The sequence below is a fragment of the Protopterus annectens genome, chromosome 7.part0, assembly GCF_019279795.1.
Source record: "Protopterus annectens isolate FY-2018-M chromosome 7.part0, PAN1.0, whole genome shotgun sequence".
NCBI lineage: Eukaryota > Metazoa > Chordata > Ceratodontiformes > Protopteridae > Protopterus > Protopterus annectens.
Genome location: NC_056739.1, coordinates 415,260,118 through 415,276,873, shown reverse-complemented (window position 1 = coordinate 415,276,873; position 16,756 = coordinate 415,260,118). Strand labels below are relative to the sequence as shown.

Here is a 16,756-nt window from a genome sequence, read left to right as displayed (position 1 = left end):
TTGGCTGCCTTTTATCATCTTACAGCTGTCATGGTTCACTGGAGGAGTTTGATGGTAGTTGTGCTGCACCCCTAGCTCTACGTCCCCTTCATTACTCACTGTCTCTGCTTGCCCCTGCCATTCCAAAATGGCGTCATTCTCTTTTTAATCCTTCTCTTTTTCTTCCTTTACCTTTACTTCTTGTCTGCCATCTGTAATCCTGATTTCCTCTGTTGTCCTCCAGTCTTGTGCTCCAATTTCTTGCATATTTCTGATCGTCTGTCCATGTCCTCATTTCTCATACCTCTCCCATCACTAAATTTAACACTCCATCCTGTCTGCTAAGTTCCTTTTCTCCACTCCTCCCCAGTCACTTTCTGCCCCTTCTATCCTGACCAGTAAACTTAATACTACCTACAGCTCTCGTATCCTTTTTAGAAGGTTCCATATTCTCTGCAGACTCCACCCCTTCTGCTATCCCAAGTTCCCTAAGCCAAGCACCCTACAGCACTCCTTGGGCACCTTTTCCACTTTTCTCCTCCCTCCCTCTTTTCAACCCTTCACTGTTCTCATCCCCCCAGCTACGTTCTTTCCTCATCCTGAAGTTTTTCATTTTCCCAACATGTATTCCTTTAATCAGTACCCAGCTTATCATTTTTAACTTGTTAACATTTTCGGGTGTGCACATTATTTTAGTTGCTTTTATTACTTAAATGAAAATCACAGTTTACCTGGATTAAAAAAAAAAAAAACTTACTTTGAATGATATGGTGATCATCTTGCTTTACTTACATATGATGATGATGATGGATAAACACAACTATAACTTGTTAGCTTAAAAGTATTAAAATGAAGGCAAAAAAAAAAAACTCACCTGGAAGTCGATCCCTTTATTGTTTAGTGCTATGTTTATTGTGAAGGTTGAAGAGTCATGGTGTGGGCGTAAGAAGGGCTGCTCATCAGGTCGATACCTCACAACAAAGTTCATTACAGCATGGGCCTATACAAGACAAGAAAGAACAGCTTCTTAAGTAACAAAATATTCATTGCAACACTCTTTTCTGCCCATCCCATAGGTATAACTAAAATAATCCACTCTAAGCATGTTGTGCTTTAAAATATCCGGGTGACAGAAGCTTCCAGGATTCCCTACCTAAATATATATACACACAGATTAAAAAAAATGAAAAATAGTATACAAACTACAGTCTAAAAAAGACTCTTCTAACTGTTGCAAAATCAGACACAAGTCACAGTATTTGTTGTTCATTTAGATTTTGCCAGATTCATGACCATTCTGAAGCCAAAATCTTTTTACTGACTGCCACTTCACTACAGAAAAATATGTTGTAATAAATTTGTGAAATAAGTTGCATGTGTAAAAACTGAATGCAATATATATTGTTTCTGGACTTTTACCTCTGATTCTCTGATAAACCCACTTTAATTTGCAAAAAAAAGCAGAGTGTATATGCATTTCAGTCTATCCAGTGAAAGTCTACTGTACTCTCTAATTAACATAACATTAAAAGTACATATATTGTATTATAACAAAGGCTTTATGAAAAAATGAAGGGATATTTACTACTGAAAGCTCATTTTTGCCAAACAGGAGTTTTTATGGAGCAATGTACTCTGCCAATTATATACATATATATATATATATATATATATATATATATATATATATATATATATATATATATATATATATATATATATATATATATATATATATATATATATATATATATATACATATATATATATATATATATATATATATATATATATATATATATATATACATATACACACACACACCACTGATACTCTGGAATACATTTCTTCTGTAGACTTATTCACTTTTCACTTCTAGCTTTCTTTCCCATTTAGTTTTACACATGATTGCTGGTACTTACAAGGACTTGGACATTGTTTGAATGCTAACTCAGTCTAACTGGGACTTCCACTCAGGTAATTCAGTATACAGAGGTATTATTTATGAAGTATAAAACAAATCCTGTATCTAACTTCAACTTCAAAATTTTAGCTGTTTTATTATAAAATGTAACAATTTCAAACATAAAATAGAACAAATACTTCAAAACAATGAAGTGTAAGTTCTGTCACTGAAACTAGTATATGTGCCTAAACTGGAAAATGCTTAGCTGGCTAACTGGTCACCAGGCAATTAAAACCTCAACATGGTTAACCCTACTCTCATCAAATACCAGATGAAAAAGAGGTTTCAAGGATCTGTGCAAGCAATCCAGTGTGCAACACTCTCTCAGCCTACAAGGAAGACGATTTCACACCAGGATTCCTAATAGGTAAGAAAGTGGAAGCCAAAAGTTTAGTGTTGCACCTGTGGAAACATGAAAAGCCTCTAGGAAACTATGTGTCAAGACTTTGGTGAGCAATAAGGCATTACAAGCTCTTTGCTAAGATGGATTCAAGCCATGCAGCACAGGTAAACCAACACTAAGATTCTCATCAAACTAAACAACTTAGAGGACAAATAAAGTCTACCAAAACCAAATTTGAGGTTAATTTGGCCTTCCAGAACTAGGGCAAACACAAGGCATTCTTTAGCTATTTTCACAACCTCAAATGCAATAAGTAATTGTGTGCAGAGCTTATTGTTAAAGGTGCCACCTATCACAGGTCTCAGTCTCTTAAGAGGCCAATGTGGAACACAGACCTAGCAATGTGTAACAGTCAAAATGTGGAACACCCTTTTCGCAGTGTGAAAACGCACCATTTCCATGAGGCCTAGTTGAAGTAGGCTTTTTGACAGAAATATTAAGTTAGCAAATACTGTACATTTGTAAAATTCAATAAGACAAATATGTCAATAAATAAAGTCAGAAGAAACCATGGATAAAATGCAATATACTCCGTAGAAAATTGCTACACAACAGTATTCAAGTGCAACTACTAATAAAATGCTCTTTAGCACCTGCTTTTCCAAACCTTCCATATCTTCTCCCAACTAAAAAAGTTAACTCATCCAATAAAGGACATCAGGGACAAATAAAGAATTAATCAGGGAAATGTTTAAAATATTGCTACCATTACCTTGAGACATTCACAGAATAAGAGAATGTGAATTAATACACACTTTCTGAAATAAAAGCAGTCTATAATTATTTAGTAAATGTAATGCACCCACCCACTTTTCTCCTGAAGTGACCAGCCTAGCTCTCAAAGAATAAGGTACAAATCCAGAAATAATCAGGGACACTTGAATATTATTATCTTGAGACATTGACAGAATAGAGAACTGCTCTTACAAACTTAGCAAGTTGCTTGAATAACAGGACTTCTGTTGGCATGCATTTTCTGAAGGATATGAAGTCTGAAACTCAAATATATATCAGACTTTTAATACTCAGTGATTTGCCAGAAAACCAAAAGTTTTATGAGCAACAGACCAAAAGGCAAAAATCTGGACATTCTGAAAAAGTCTGGAACTCTACTCCTGTCTGAGATAATGTTTAATCACTCCTACACTCTGCAAATTCAGCCACTTACCTCTGCCCAATAAGGAAACAAAGCATCTGCATCTCCACAAGTTCAGTAGTCCACAGCCCCCAAATGCAATCAGGGAGAAGAACAAATAAATCATCCAAGACAGAGATTGCTCCTAGCAACAGCAGCACCACCATAACCATCCCGAATCAAGTAAAGCAAATTGCAGCCCTTTTGAAAGCTCTTTCCCAAAGGTTGTTAGTGGTTTGCTGTACAATCAATATCTGATGAAATACACTGCCCATGGCAACTCCCTATCTACCATTGCCTCCCTGTCTAGTCTCTGTATTATGTCTCTCTTACCCACGATCATAACAAATGAACTGTATGAGCATTCAAACAGTACAGTAACTACTAATCAGGATAGTGTGCAGTCAGATGAAGACAGCTGTAACTCTAAATGTGCTATTCTTTCTGCACCCTACAATATCCTTTTTGAAAGTATTGTAGAAGCGCGAAAACTAGTAGTGGCATGCGGTTGGCTACATTCTAAGCCTCCCGATTAGCTCTCTTTGCATCCGAAACACATGCTTGATTGGCTTGTATACCGTGATGCTGACTGGCTTTAATTGCGGTATACAAGCCAGTCAAAAATCACAACGTGGAGCCACCACTGTTCAATGCAGAAGTGCGGACAGTGGATTAAATCAATCACAAATGTGGAGCATTCTGCATAATCTGGAGCACTTGGCTGCTCAGCCACTTATACTGAGCCAGACAATACAGCAAACATACTGGCAGACAAATTAACCTCTAACTTTACCCCTCTCTCCCCTCAGGAAATACCATCAAAAATAACTTCCCACTACTATCCCTAAGGAACAGGTTCTCAACGCTCTCTCTAAGGCTAAGGACACTATCAATAGGCCCTGATAATATCCTCTAAATAGCATGAAATATGACCCATCAGGCTCGCTGGAATAACTATTAAACCACAGCCTTTAAACAGGCTTTGTGTTTCACAAATGGAGAACTGTAACTGTCTGATATGCAAAGCCATAGAAATGATCAGTAATGACATAGGAAGCCTCTAGACACTGGACCTAACCCAGAATGGTTCTGTGAACGTCAGGTCATGCCTACTCAAACTGGTGGATGACTTTGAGAAGATCTCCAAAGCAATGGACAAGGGCAAAACAATTCACACTGCCAACCTTGAACTGGATAAAGCATTTGCCTCAAAACCCCACTCAGGCATTCAGACAAACTGAACAGAGTAGACATAAACCCATATGTCACCTGGTGGATAGTCAGCTGCCTCACAGACAGGAACCAGGAATTCAGAATTGGGGCATCCACCTCCATAAAGAGGCTAGTAACAAGACCGTCATTTGTCCCGGGACCACTCTTCTTTGACATCTACTTCTCTTAAATCAAGGCCAACATCAAGGGCCTCTGGCTGACCAATTCTGCAGACAACTGCAAATTAGGAGCAGTCACAGAATTTCCCACTAACACTAATGTTCTTCAGGAAGGACTGACATAGCCAAATAACGTGTATAAGAGCCATGGACTAAAACTAAATGCCAGGAAATGCATAACAGTATCCTTCAGGAAGTCATCCACTCCTGGTAACTATCATACTGACAACACATCCCTAAGAGTAAAAAACAAAAGAAAAATCTAGGAAGGTTAGACTTTCCACTGTGTGATTCCTTAAATCTCTTGTATTAGAGGCAACATGGGATATATGCAAATGACCCTTTAAGGACATCAGGTAGTTCAGCTATATGGCAATTCTGATATGTCCACAGCTAGTGGGGTTTGGTTTAATGGCCTGTAATTTGTCCATTAACAGACTTAAAAAGAAAAAAGTCATGGACATTCAGAATTTCTGTATAGCTGAAACACTAGATGTTCTTAAAGGGTAATTTGCATATATCCCATGTTGCCTCTAACTCTAATAAAAGAGGTTAAAGGAATCACACAGTGGAAAGTCTAGCTTTGCTAGATTTTTCTTTCAGATTTTACGGATTGTTTTTATCTGTGTGACCTTTTTACTCATTGTTTTAATTTGTTGGTTGGGATATTTTGCATACACCCTAATGATTATAGATATCAGCTGGGTACCACAACCCTGTGTTCCTGTAGGTTAGCCAGGCATTCCACTTATGCTGTGCTAATGATACTATAAGAAGGCTATAACCTGCATACCCACAGCTAGTGGTTTTGGCTTTATTGGCTTGAATTTGCCCATTAATAGATTTAAAAAGAAAAAAGTCATGAACATTCAAAATTGCTATATAGCTGAAACACCTGATGTCCTTAAAGGGTCATCTGCATATATCCCAAGTTACCTCTAATACAAGAGGTTTAAGGAATCACACAATAGAAAGTCTAGCCTTGCTAGACATGTCTTGTTTTTTTTACTGATTGTTTTTAATGTGTGACCTTTTTACTCACTGTTTAACACATCCTTAAGAGTCGACCCAGTAGTCAGGGACTTGGGGACAGTAATCTAGCCTTTGAACATCACTTGTCTACAGTAGTGAGGAAGTAATTCTGTGTTGTGCAACTTTATAAACCAAGGCATGGCATCTAGGGCCAAGGAGGTCATTGTTCCACTGTATTTGGCATTCATCAGTGTTACCATTGAACACAATGCCCACTTTGGTATGTACCTAACTAGCACAACCAACAACAAGAATACAGCGAGTGACATGTCCTATGCAGACCACAAAGCCCCATCTCTGTACTCTGTCTCCTACAGGCTACTGAGGGGAGATCTATGGCTGACATACAAATCTTTTTTGGACCCCACTCTGATGGACCTCTAGCATATCTGCAAAACAAACAGCATGAGAATGATCCATTCTAAAGACGTAAACCTTGCCTACGATATAAAAAGGACCTACTGGAGAGACAGGTATACATCCCAGCAACTACTCCTTCTCTGGAACAGGCTCCACATCCATGTGAAGCAGAGGTCCTCCCTTATTCAAATTCAAGTGTAACTTGAACAACTGGATGATGGAAATTCATCCCTGGTTTGACAACTACGTCTCTAATGGACACAGGTAGCCATAAATGGTTCACCTCCCAGGCACCTACTTGTAACTGCTTCATCACTCAAAGCCCCTGCTGACACTTACCAAGAGTACCAGACTTTGTCAGAGATTTGAGATGCATGGTTAGGCTTAAAAAGGCCCCAGTGGTAGTTAGCCACACACCTATGAAAAAGTGAGCCATACATAGCTACAGTTAAAGGCTCACTGTCAGAACTGCAGGATCCTGTATCCTGTACTGTAATTCATTCAAAAAAAAATATTTCAGCTGGAAAGCCGCATTTCTTTTTTTTTTTTGCAGGGAGGCTTGACGCTCATATTCCCCCATACCACTGCCCTCTCACCCTCTCTGTATGCTAGCTCAGAGTTTGCTGTATCTTAAAATGGAGGGGGATATCATGAGGTACTGCAGCCTTGAACCTATGTATTCCCCAAATTTTTACTTCTAGTTACACTAATCCAACAATCACAGGTATGGTACTCAGAATTGCAGCAGGCATACATTGTCAAAAATATACTGGTTTGATTTAGTGAGTTAAACACAAACCTAGAGAAGTTCATAGGTTCATAGGCTGATACTAGGCTATCTGCCCTAGGGCATTTATAAGCCTAGCCAGAGTGTGTTTGGCTTTAGCCACCCTTTTAGATTAGTTGACTGTGCCTCCTTATAGTAGGTCATGGAAGATAGCCCTTTTGAGGTTAGTTTACTGTGCCTCTGTCTAGTAGGGACACAGAAGAGATCCCAGGGGTAAACCTACGATCTCCCATCCACTCGTCAAGATTTCTCTTGAAGAGGGTCATTGAGGGACTCTGCCTAACATGGATTGGGATTTTGTTCCAGAGTGAGGGGAGCCTCTGGGATATGAATCTGTCCCTCCAGCGTGTTCTATTTATTTCTGTGCTGAGGTTTAAGTCCCTGGAGCGTGTAGCTCTAAGGGATTTGGATTTCCTGAGGTGGAGCATGTCCATTAATTCTGGGTTGGACATGGCTTTATACCTCAGGCACAGATCGCCTCTGAGTAGGCGGTAAGCAACTGAGTAGAGCTGGAGTTTCTTTAGCCTAACTGCATAGGGCATCTGTTTGAGTCCCTTGATCCTCTTGGTGAGGTACTTTTGGGGTCTTTCCAGTTGCTGCAGGTGTCGGGTAAGGTACATCCCAAATGGGGCATTGTATTCAATTATGGGCCTGATGAGTGATGAGTAGAGGGCACAATGACCTCTCTTGTTCTAGATGTGAACCCTTTGTGATAAGGTGGGCTATATAGAAGGTCTTTCTAACCACTTTGGCAACGTGATTGTCAAAGGAGAGATTGCTATCTACTTGGGTCCCCAAATCCCTAATTACTTCTTCCGTACTTAATGGATTACCACCTATGTGGTAATTTGTGGGCACTTTGTTTTTCCCCAAAGGGGATGACTATGCACTTTTTGGCATTTAGCTTTAGGCCATGGCTCTGGCAGCAGTTATCCATCTCTGTGAGACCCTTTTGGAGGATGCTTGTGTCAGTCGGTGAGTTGATTATGGCACCCAGTTTGCAGTCATCTGCGAACTTGGTCAGCCATAGTCCTCCCATGTTAGCCTGTACCTCAGAGAAATATATACCGAACAAGAGAGGTCCCAGGACTGAGCCTTGTGGGACGCCACTTGTAACTGGTTTAGAGTCTGACATGGCACCTGCAATTCTGACCATGTGGGTTCTATCCCTGAGCCAGTTTGCAACCCATCTTGTGACATAGGGGTTGATATTTAAGCTGGTGAGCTTATTTATGATGCCCAAGTGGGGTATTGTGTCGAAGGCTTTTGCGAGGTCCAGGTAGGCTGTGTGGACTACCTTCCCTTCATCTATGGCCTTGGTGACTGTTTCAAAGAAGTTGACCAGGTTCAAGAGGCAAGATCTGCCCTTAACAAAGCCGAATTGGGTAGGATCCAGTGTTTGGAGGTTCCCACTGTCTTTGTTTATGAGTTTCATGATGATATGCTCCATAGTTTTGCAGACCAGGCTAGTCAGGCTTATAAGGCGATAGTTTCCGGGGTCCGTTGTGGCACCACCTTTGTGGAGTGGGACCACTGTTGCTGTACGCCATTCCTTGGGTACATATCCTGTAATAAGGCTGAGGCTGAACAGTGACTTTATGTGAGAGTTCAGTTCTTCTTGGAGTTCGTGTAAGACGCAGCCCGGGACACCGTCCGGTCCCATTGATGCTGTGTTTTTTGCTTTGGAGAGGGCAGCTCTTACCTGTGCATCTGTGATGTCAGGGAGGCTACACTCTGTTGGGATAGACATTTGCTCTTTTGGGGAAGGGGGGAGAAGTTTGCACTGAACCTGTCTGCCAGGATGTTGGCAATGTCTGTGGGTTCAGTGTATTTTTTGTCATTTTGAACTAACTCAGAGCATATCTGGGAGTTGCCACCCAGGTTCCTGACATAACTAAAGAAGGGCCTTGTGATTATCTTTAGCATCTTGTGCAATTTTTCTTTCGAAGCTGGCCTTAGATGATTTTATGAGGGATCGTAGTTTCTTGCTAGTACTGATCAGAGATGCCTTCCCTTTTTGGGATTTTTATCATGTAGTAACTTCCTCCTTCTGTTGTATACCTTATTTATGGCTGGGGTCCACCAGACAGGTCTCCTGCCTTTGGAGGAATGAGTCTTGGTTTTATTTGGGATAGCACAATCCATGCATTCCTGTAGGTGTCCATAGAAAGCATTTGTAAAGGATTTGGCGGTTTGAGATGTATTTTCCACTGGCCCGGGGGCTTTGAAGGATTCCACCTCGGTTTTGAGAAGTGTGAAGTTTGCTTTTGAGAAGTTCTTCACCGTGGTTTCCTTGGCTAGGGGTGGGGATGGGATATGGATGTCCAGTGAGATTAATTTATGGTTATATCTTACCAATGAGGGGTATACCTCTGGTATGGAACATAGAGTCCCCATGTTGGTGATAATCAGGTCCAATATGTTTTCCCCTCTTGTGGGAGTGGTGACCAGTTGTTCCATAACATTTGAGTTTATAAATTCTAGGAACCATTGGGCGAGGGTGTTGGGGCTTGAGTAGTGCTCCCAGTCTATGTTTGGGTAGTTGAAGTCACCCAATATAATGGTGTTTGGAGAGACCTTCATATTCTCCAGTGTTCTCAGGAAAGCCAAGTGGGGTTCCTGAGTTTGGGAGGGTGGTCTGTAGCAGGCTACAAACTGAAAGGCAGTTTTGCCCACTGTTAGTTGCACATGGATGGTCTCCGATGCTTCATGCAGTGCCACTAACCTGGAGGTGTGGGTATCTCTGATGAATATGGATACTCCCCCTCCTTTTGTGGTTCGGTCCATGTTTTGGGGCCGAAAAGCATGGTATGAGGTATACCTGGTAGTGCTGGGGTGCTCTCGGGAGCCTTGAACCAGGTTTCTGTTACTGCACAGATATCGATATTCTCCATACTGAGGAGAGCCTCAAGTGCATGCATCTTGAGGTTTAGACTTCTGGCATTGAGCAGCATTACCCTTAGTTTCTTTTTCTTTGTGTTGTCTATGGAGGTGGGTTTGTCTTTTGAGCCTTGCCTAAAAAAGGCACTATGGGGGGGGGGTGGCAAGAGCCTTAGCCAGTATTCGAAAGCCCAAGGGTGACAGGTGCAAGCCGTCCCTAGCGAAGCAATGTGGCTTGTCAAGCATGTCATCCCAGGCTGACAGACATTGGATCCCCTTTGAATGGCACCAATACTTTAGCCAATTGTTAAAATTGATCATTTTGTCTTTATACTGTGGCATCATTCTTGGTGAGGGTAAGATGCTACTCAATGTCAGGGTCATACCGGCCTGGGCTACATGATCAGAGAGCTCCTCTATGTCTCTTTTCATGTAGTCCAGTGAGGTACGTCTCAGGTCATTCACACCAGCATGGACAATGACGGAGTCATATTTGTACTTACTTTGGAGTGACCTGAGTGCTTGTGTTATGTGGCGGATCCTGGCACCCAACAGGCAGCTTACAGTGACCTTCTCCTTGTTCAGCCTGGTGAGTGGGACGTCAGTGTGTCTGACAATAGAGTCACCTATTACAAGTGTATTAGGTGTGTTGTTTAGCCTTAAGGGCTGTGACTGTGTGGCACACTGACTTTGTGAACTATGTGATACGTGGGTATTGTTGTGGGGTAGCGGTTGCTTGGATGTCTGCTTTGGAGGTCTCTGCTGCTTGGGCAGATTTTTATTTAGAGCCTCCAAGTATGTTTTTGTGTGTTTATGTGTTTGGTTTTCTGTTGCAATAGGTCTATGTGAGACTGGATTTGTGGTGTGTGTGGTTAGCTTCTCCTCCTGACTGACTGCGCCAGTATTGGGTTGAGAGAGCTCAGCCTCCAGCTTGGCTATATAGTTGCATCTCTCACATATATTTGAGCTTGTTGGGAGGAGGAGAGGGTGGTCTGTGTACATAAGGCAGTTGTAACATTGCCTCAAGATTCCCAGATTCACCAGCTGGACTGGAGAGTAAACCCGAAATTGACTTTTGGACATGCCAGAATAGTATAAGGAACTACTTTTTGACTGATCAAAAAGGACCAATACGGAGCCAAGTACATAAAGGCAGTATAAGAGGGTGTAGTGCTTTAGTTTATTAGTGCTTACTTATAAGATTACTTATATGAGCAACTGCAGGGCTTTGGAATGAAAATAGAGTGCTTACGTTGAGATTTAGAACAGTTCTAAGGGAAAAAGTGAAGAGCAGACTTTGTGGAGCCGGGAACAGTTTAAACCAGTTTAAGCGGCACTGCCCGATGCTGCACTATGCTTAAAATCATGCAAAACCGCACAAATGCGGGTTCTAAAGCAGGGAAACTGAAAGAGATAGGAATTGACCCAGAGCAGCCAATAAGCTACTAGTTTCAGGGCTGAGAACACTCCTCCAGGGACAGATAGGCTGCTCAAAGCTCTCCACTCTCACTGGTGAACAGAGAAGCTTCCTCCTATCCAAGTAAGGATATGGGCAACACAGGAAACTATACCACAGTCCGGAATTCAGCAAAACCAGAAATCTGGACTAATCTAGTTCAGCAAAGGCGGGAAAAGAGATTTTTTTTTTTCAGGAAACAGCAGAAAACACTGTAAATGCTATAAACAGGCTAGCGCACTTTAGTATGTAGCCTACAACAGTTATACAATACAAAAACAACTTAAATTGATATAAAACAAGTGCAAAAACTGTAAACAGCATAAGTCTGTCATTTTTATTGTACTCCTTTATTTAATCAAAACACCGTTAGTGAAGTCAGCAAGTTTGCTGAACTAAAAAAAGTGTGAGGAGGTTTTTGTTTATCCTCAAGATTGTGCATTCTTGACGTTTATACATTTAGAGTAACAGGGATGTGGACAGTGCAGAGCGAAGGGCTTACCCCACTGAAAAAAATGCTGTTTTCACTTTTTCTGGTTAAGCTGAAGATACACACTGTTGACTTAACATATTCACTTTTATACAGCACAATGTTCTGCTTTAGATCTTTAAAAATATGGTTGCGTCCTCACAGATCCATAGGGCTCCAGATGGAGAGATGATAAAATCAGCCAGCAAAAGAGAGTACTATTGCTGGAACTGAATTCATCCTCAAGTCTTGGTGAATACCTTCATGAGGTGGACCCTGTTTTTACAAAATCTCACCAAGACAACAGTGACATATAGAGTGTATTTTACGTAGCATAATATCATGAACAGAAGTACGTTAAAAATAAAACATAGCTGGGTGCACAAGTCCCAGGATAAAAGGCACACTGGTGCCAAGAGTGGAAAAATGACAGGGTAGAATCCTCAAGACATGAAAACATTCCTACAATGGAGTTAGGCTTGGCTCAGGAGGAGGATGAGCCCCCTGTTGTAAAAGGAAGTAGTAGTCCACAAAAAAAACACAAAAACTGACAGGCCAAAAAAAATAAAAGCTATACAGATGATAGAGTGGACTACTTAGGATAAGAAAGAAATTATGTATTGTTACTATTATGCACAACGCTTAGAATTTCTGGACAGAAGATATTAAAAATATTGAAAGAAATTAGAGGAAAGAAAATGCTTGCACAAAAAACCTGTCAAAATCCTATCTACTAGCCCATTTCCCGCCTTTTCTCAAGCTAGAATAGCCTGCATGGGCGCCGGAACCATAGAGCAAGGGGGTGGAGTGCCCCCTACACTTTTACAGCTGCAAGACCTTAAAAATATGGAGGGCACAACAGAGGACTCGTGTGTAATTTAAACTCATCCGCAAGACGACCTTAAAACCTTGGAGTTGGAGGACCCAACAGAGGACATTCGTGCGCTGTACGCTAACAAATTTAAACACAAAAGTGCGTGGAAAACAACACGATCATTGTGCAGGTGAGTTAGCAGACAAGCGTGTCTGAGGAGTCAAGAGTACAGTAAACATGGCTGCTGTTGGCTACTGGGGATTGAATTGTGCATCTTTCTGGTTAGTGTGTTATTTTCTCTTCTGCTGTCTGCTTAGTGCTCCTGGAGTGAAGGCAATACCGAAGGCAGGCGAGTGGTCTTTCACAGACGGGAATATAAGTACTGTGTCAGTGTTAGGTCACCAGGTATCATCGATTTACTATTCTAGTAAAGGAACGCGGCACTGTGTCTCACAGGTGCAAAAGTGATACTAACTTTGGTTGTATTATTCGGGATTATTTTGTCGGCTGCAACACTGGAACAAAAATCTAATTTAAAATTATCATAACATGTTCTTTTTCTGTGTAAGCCATTATGTAAAGTAAGTTGCATTTCACTGTAACTGATGTGATTGAGTTCAGCACCATGGCTGTTGTCAATACTTATAGAAACTGACATTTAGTGGCATTTTAGAATTGTGCAGTGGCTGATTGTGTCTTTGCATTGATTTTGCAGCTTTCCCTGTCATGGCTTCTGTTGGATGATTTTCGAATGAATGCTTAGTAAAGGTATTAACGTAACAGCCTTAGTGTGTTCTACTTTATCCCTCCATTTTTTCCTTTATGTTTTCATGTCTGTGTGCAATATTTTATTTCTGTTTGACTGAGTGACTGTACCTTTCCCAAGTGGACCATTGATTTCCTGCCTGATTTGACGTTTACTTCTGCTTTAATTTCTGAATCATCTCAATCGGTTTGTGTGCTCTCCAGTGTTTCCTGTATGTTTTCCAAACTTGTGAGGTCCGTTCATTTGAGAACCACATTTTCCCTTTTACTGTGATTTGCACACTTGTTTCCTACAAAGTCTTTTAGTTATGTACTTACCATAACGATAAATGTATGTGATCCATCTCGCCTACATTCCTAACTGATGGTCTCGGAGCCGAGAATCGGCTCCGACTCGGCCGATACACTAGCACAAAGTCTCTCATTGGCTGGGCCAACCCCCTTATCCCAGGATGCACCACGCCCAAACCCCCAGATCTTGTTTGCCCCACAACAACTCACTCACATGTGCCACTCCGACTGTACAATAGTGTTTCCTCCAGATCCAACAGGTAGGGGGAAGGAGGGCGGGTACGTAAGAATGTAGGCGAGATGGATCACATACATCTATCGTTATGGTAAGTACATAACTAAAAGATGTAATGCGATCCTATCTCGCCTACATTCATAACTGATGGGACACCGTCCCTAGCACCTAGATCCTGGGAGGCTCACTGGAAAACACTCCTGAGCACTGTGGAACCAAAGGACGCCCAACCTCTAGAGGCCACGTCCAGTTTGTAATGAGAAATAAAAGTATGTGGAGAAGCCCAAGTGGTCGCTGCACATATCTCATCCACCGACAGTCTGGCGTGGAAGGCCACTGAAATTGCCATAGCCCTAGTAGAATGCGCTCTAACTGGAAATGGAAGGTTCCTTCCTGTTGATGCATAAATAAATGAAACACAATCCCTAATCCACCTAGCAACAGTGGTCTTAGTTACTGCTTTGCCAATCCTGTTATCTGCAAAGGCCACAAACAACTGGTCTGATTTCCTTTGCTGCTGTGTCCTATGCAAGTAAAACCTCAGTTGTCTATGCACATCCAACTGATGAAGTCTGTATTCTGCCTTGCTGGAAAATTTTGGAAAGAAAACTGGTAGCTCTATAGATTGCTGCAGACAAAGAGCAGAAGAAACCTTCGGAAGAAATGACGGGTTTAGTCTTAGAGATACTCTATCCTTGTGAAAGATCAGATAATAGGGCTTAACAGAGAGGGCTTGAAGCTCCGAAACTCTTCTGGCTGAAGTAATAGCTACCAAGAAGGCAGTCTTCCAAGATAAGAACCTCTGCTCACAAGTGGCCGCCGGCTCGAAGGGATGAGACGTCAAGGCTCCTAAAACTACATTCAAATCCCATGGCAAAACAGGTTGCGGCACCGGGGGGCGAAGCAACCACGCTCCCTTAAGAAAGGCCTTACACAACTTATGACCCATGAGTGAAGGCTCAAAGGCAACATGATAATTTGAAATCGCTGCCAATTGGACTTTAAGCGTGGAGACAGCGGAACCCTGTCTAAAAAGAGTTGCCAAAAAATCTAATACCGCCGACACCGGGGCTTGTCAGAGGGTCAAGGTTGTGCCGCTGGGCCCAAATGGCAAACTTTTTCCATTTATTAGAATATATCTCCTTAATGGAAGCTCTGTGAGAAAAAGACAGAATCCGGACCACCTCAGGCGAAAGGATATGCTGTCTGACTAAGGTCGGAAGTGGAGTAGCCAAGCTGTTAGCTTGAGAGTTCGCAGTGATGGATGGGCCTGACCTGACTGAAGAGTCAGGAGGTCTGGAACTGGGTCCAGAATCCAAGGATCCTTCACTGCAGACTTCCGAAGGAAAGGAAACCAAACTTGGCGGGGCCAGTGTGGTGCGATCAAAATCATGCTGCTTCCCAAGCAGATCGCCTTCTGAATCACCTTTGGCAGTAGTGGGACCGGAGGGAAGGCGTAGAGCAGACCGGAGGGCCAATTGTGGACTAGAGCGTCCCTGGGTGACTCGCCCTGGGGGGGAAATCAGGGAGAAGAAATTGCTGCACTTCGCGTTCCAGGGGCTGGCGAAAAGGTCGCAAGAAGGAAACTCCCACTTGGAGAAGATCCGAGCCTCTACTCGGTCATTCAGGGACCACTCATGAGGCATCAGAATAACTCTGCTCAGCCTGTCTGCTATCACATTGGACTTCCCCGGAATGTGCGTTGCCACTAGAAATCTCTGGGAAGCGATCGCCCAGTTCCAAACTCTCATGGCTTCTCTGCAAAGAGGATAAGACCTGGTTCCTCCCTGCTTGTTCAGGTACCATACTACCGCCATATTGTCTGAGAAGATTGCGATGGTACCCTTGGGAAGAGAGCTGTGAAGTGCCTGCAATGCTAGAAGCACTGCCCTCATTTCTAGAACACTGATATGTAAGTAGGTTTCGTGATCCTGCCATGTGCCTTGAACCGTTCTGTCCAGATATTGCCCCCCCCCATCTGGGAGGCGTCCGTGGTCACTGTGGCCATGGGGGAGGGGGGGCAGAAGAGTCGCCCCTGGTTCAGGTTGGAGGAGAGGATCCACCAATGAAGATCTCGCCGACAGGTTTCCATGATGAGAATTGGGTAGGACAAGGGTAGATCAGATCTTGGTACGACCACTGGGTCGACAGGAGCCATTGGAGAATTCGCATGTGCAATCTTGCCAGAGGGACCAGAAGAATGGCAGCCGTATCGACCCCAAAAGCTGAAGGACCATCATGGCTGGGGCTTTCCTTCAGGGTAGTAAGGCTAGGACTTGGTCCTGTAGTATCTTTATCCTCTCTGTTGGAAGGAATGCTCGCATCTCGAAAGAGTCTAGCTCTGCGCCTATAAAGGCAACACGCTGTGATGGCAGCAATACAGACTTTTCTCAGTTGAATGTAATTCCTAATAGGTGTCCCAACTCGATAGTAGCACTCACGGCTTGAATAAGAAGATGCCTGGTGGGGGCGGTGAGGAGCCAGTCATCTAGATACGGAAACACCTGGAATCCCAGACGTCTCAGGTGAGCCGTCACCACTGCCAGGCATTTGGTAAACACCCTGGGGGCTGTGGTGAGACCAAAGGGCAGGGCTTGGAACTGGAAGTGACTGGCTTCTAGGCGGAAGCGTAAATGTATCCTGGACGTCCTGTTTATCTTGATGTGATAATAGGCGTCCTTGAGATCGATGGAGCACATCCATACTCCTTTTTTCCAGCAATGGGAAAATGGATTGCAACGTGACCATCTGGAACTTGGACTTCTTTACAAAGCGGTTTAGGTGGCTGAGGTC

At 42.6% G+C, this 16,756-nt stretch overlaps 1 protein-coding gene across 2 annotated transcripts in view; it reads right to left on the bottom strand.

Moving 5' to 3' along the window:
• Positions 1-853: 853 nt before the first annotated feature.
• The window catches only part of PLOD3 (procollagen-lysine,2-oxoglutarate 5-dioxygenase 3), a gene marked incomplete at its 3' end in the record, with an annotated part of 993,531 nt that continues 977,628 nt past the window's right edge, over positions 854-16,756 (bottom strand). For both annotated transcript variants that reach the window (XM_044076999.1, XM_044077000.1), the window contains 1 exon segment: positions 854-979. In XM_044076999.1, coding sequence (XP_043932934.1) covers positions 854-979 — 126 coding nt within the window.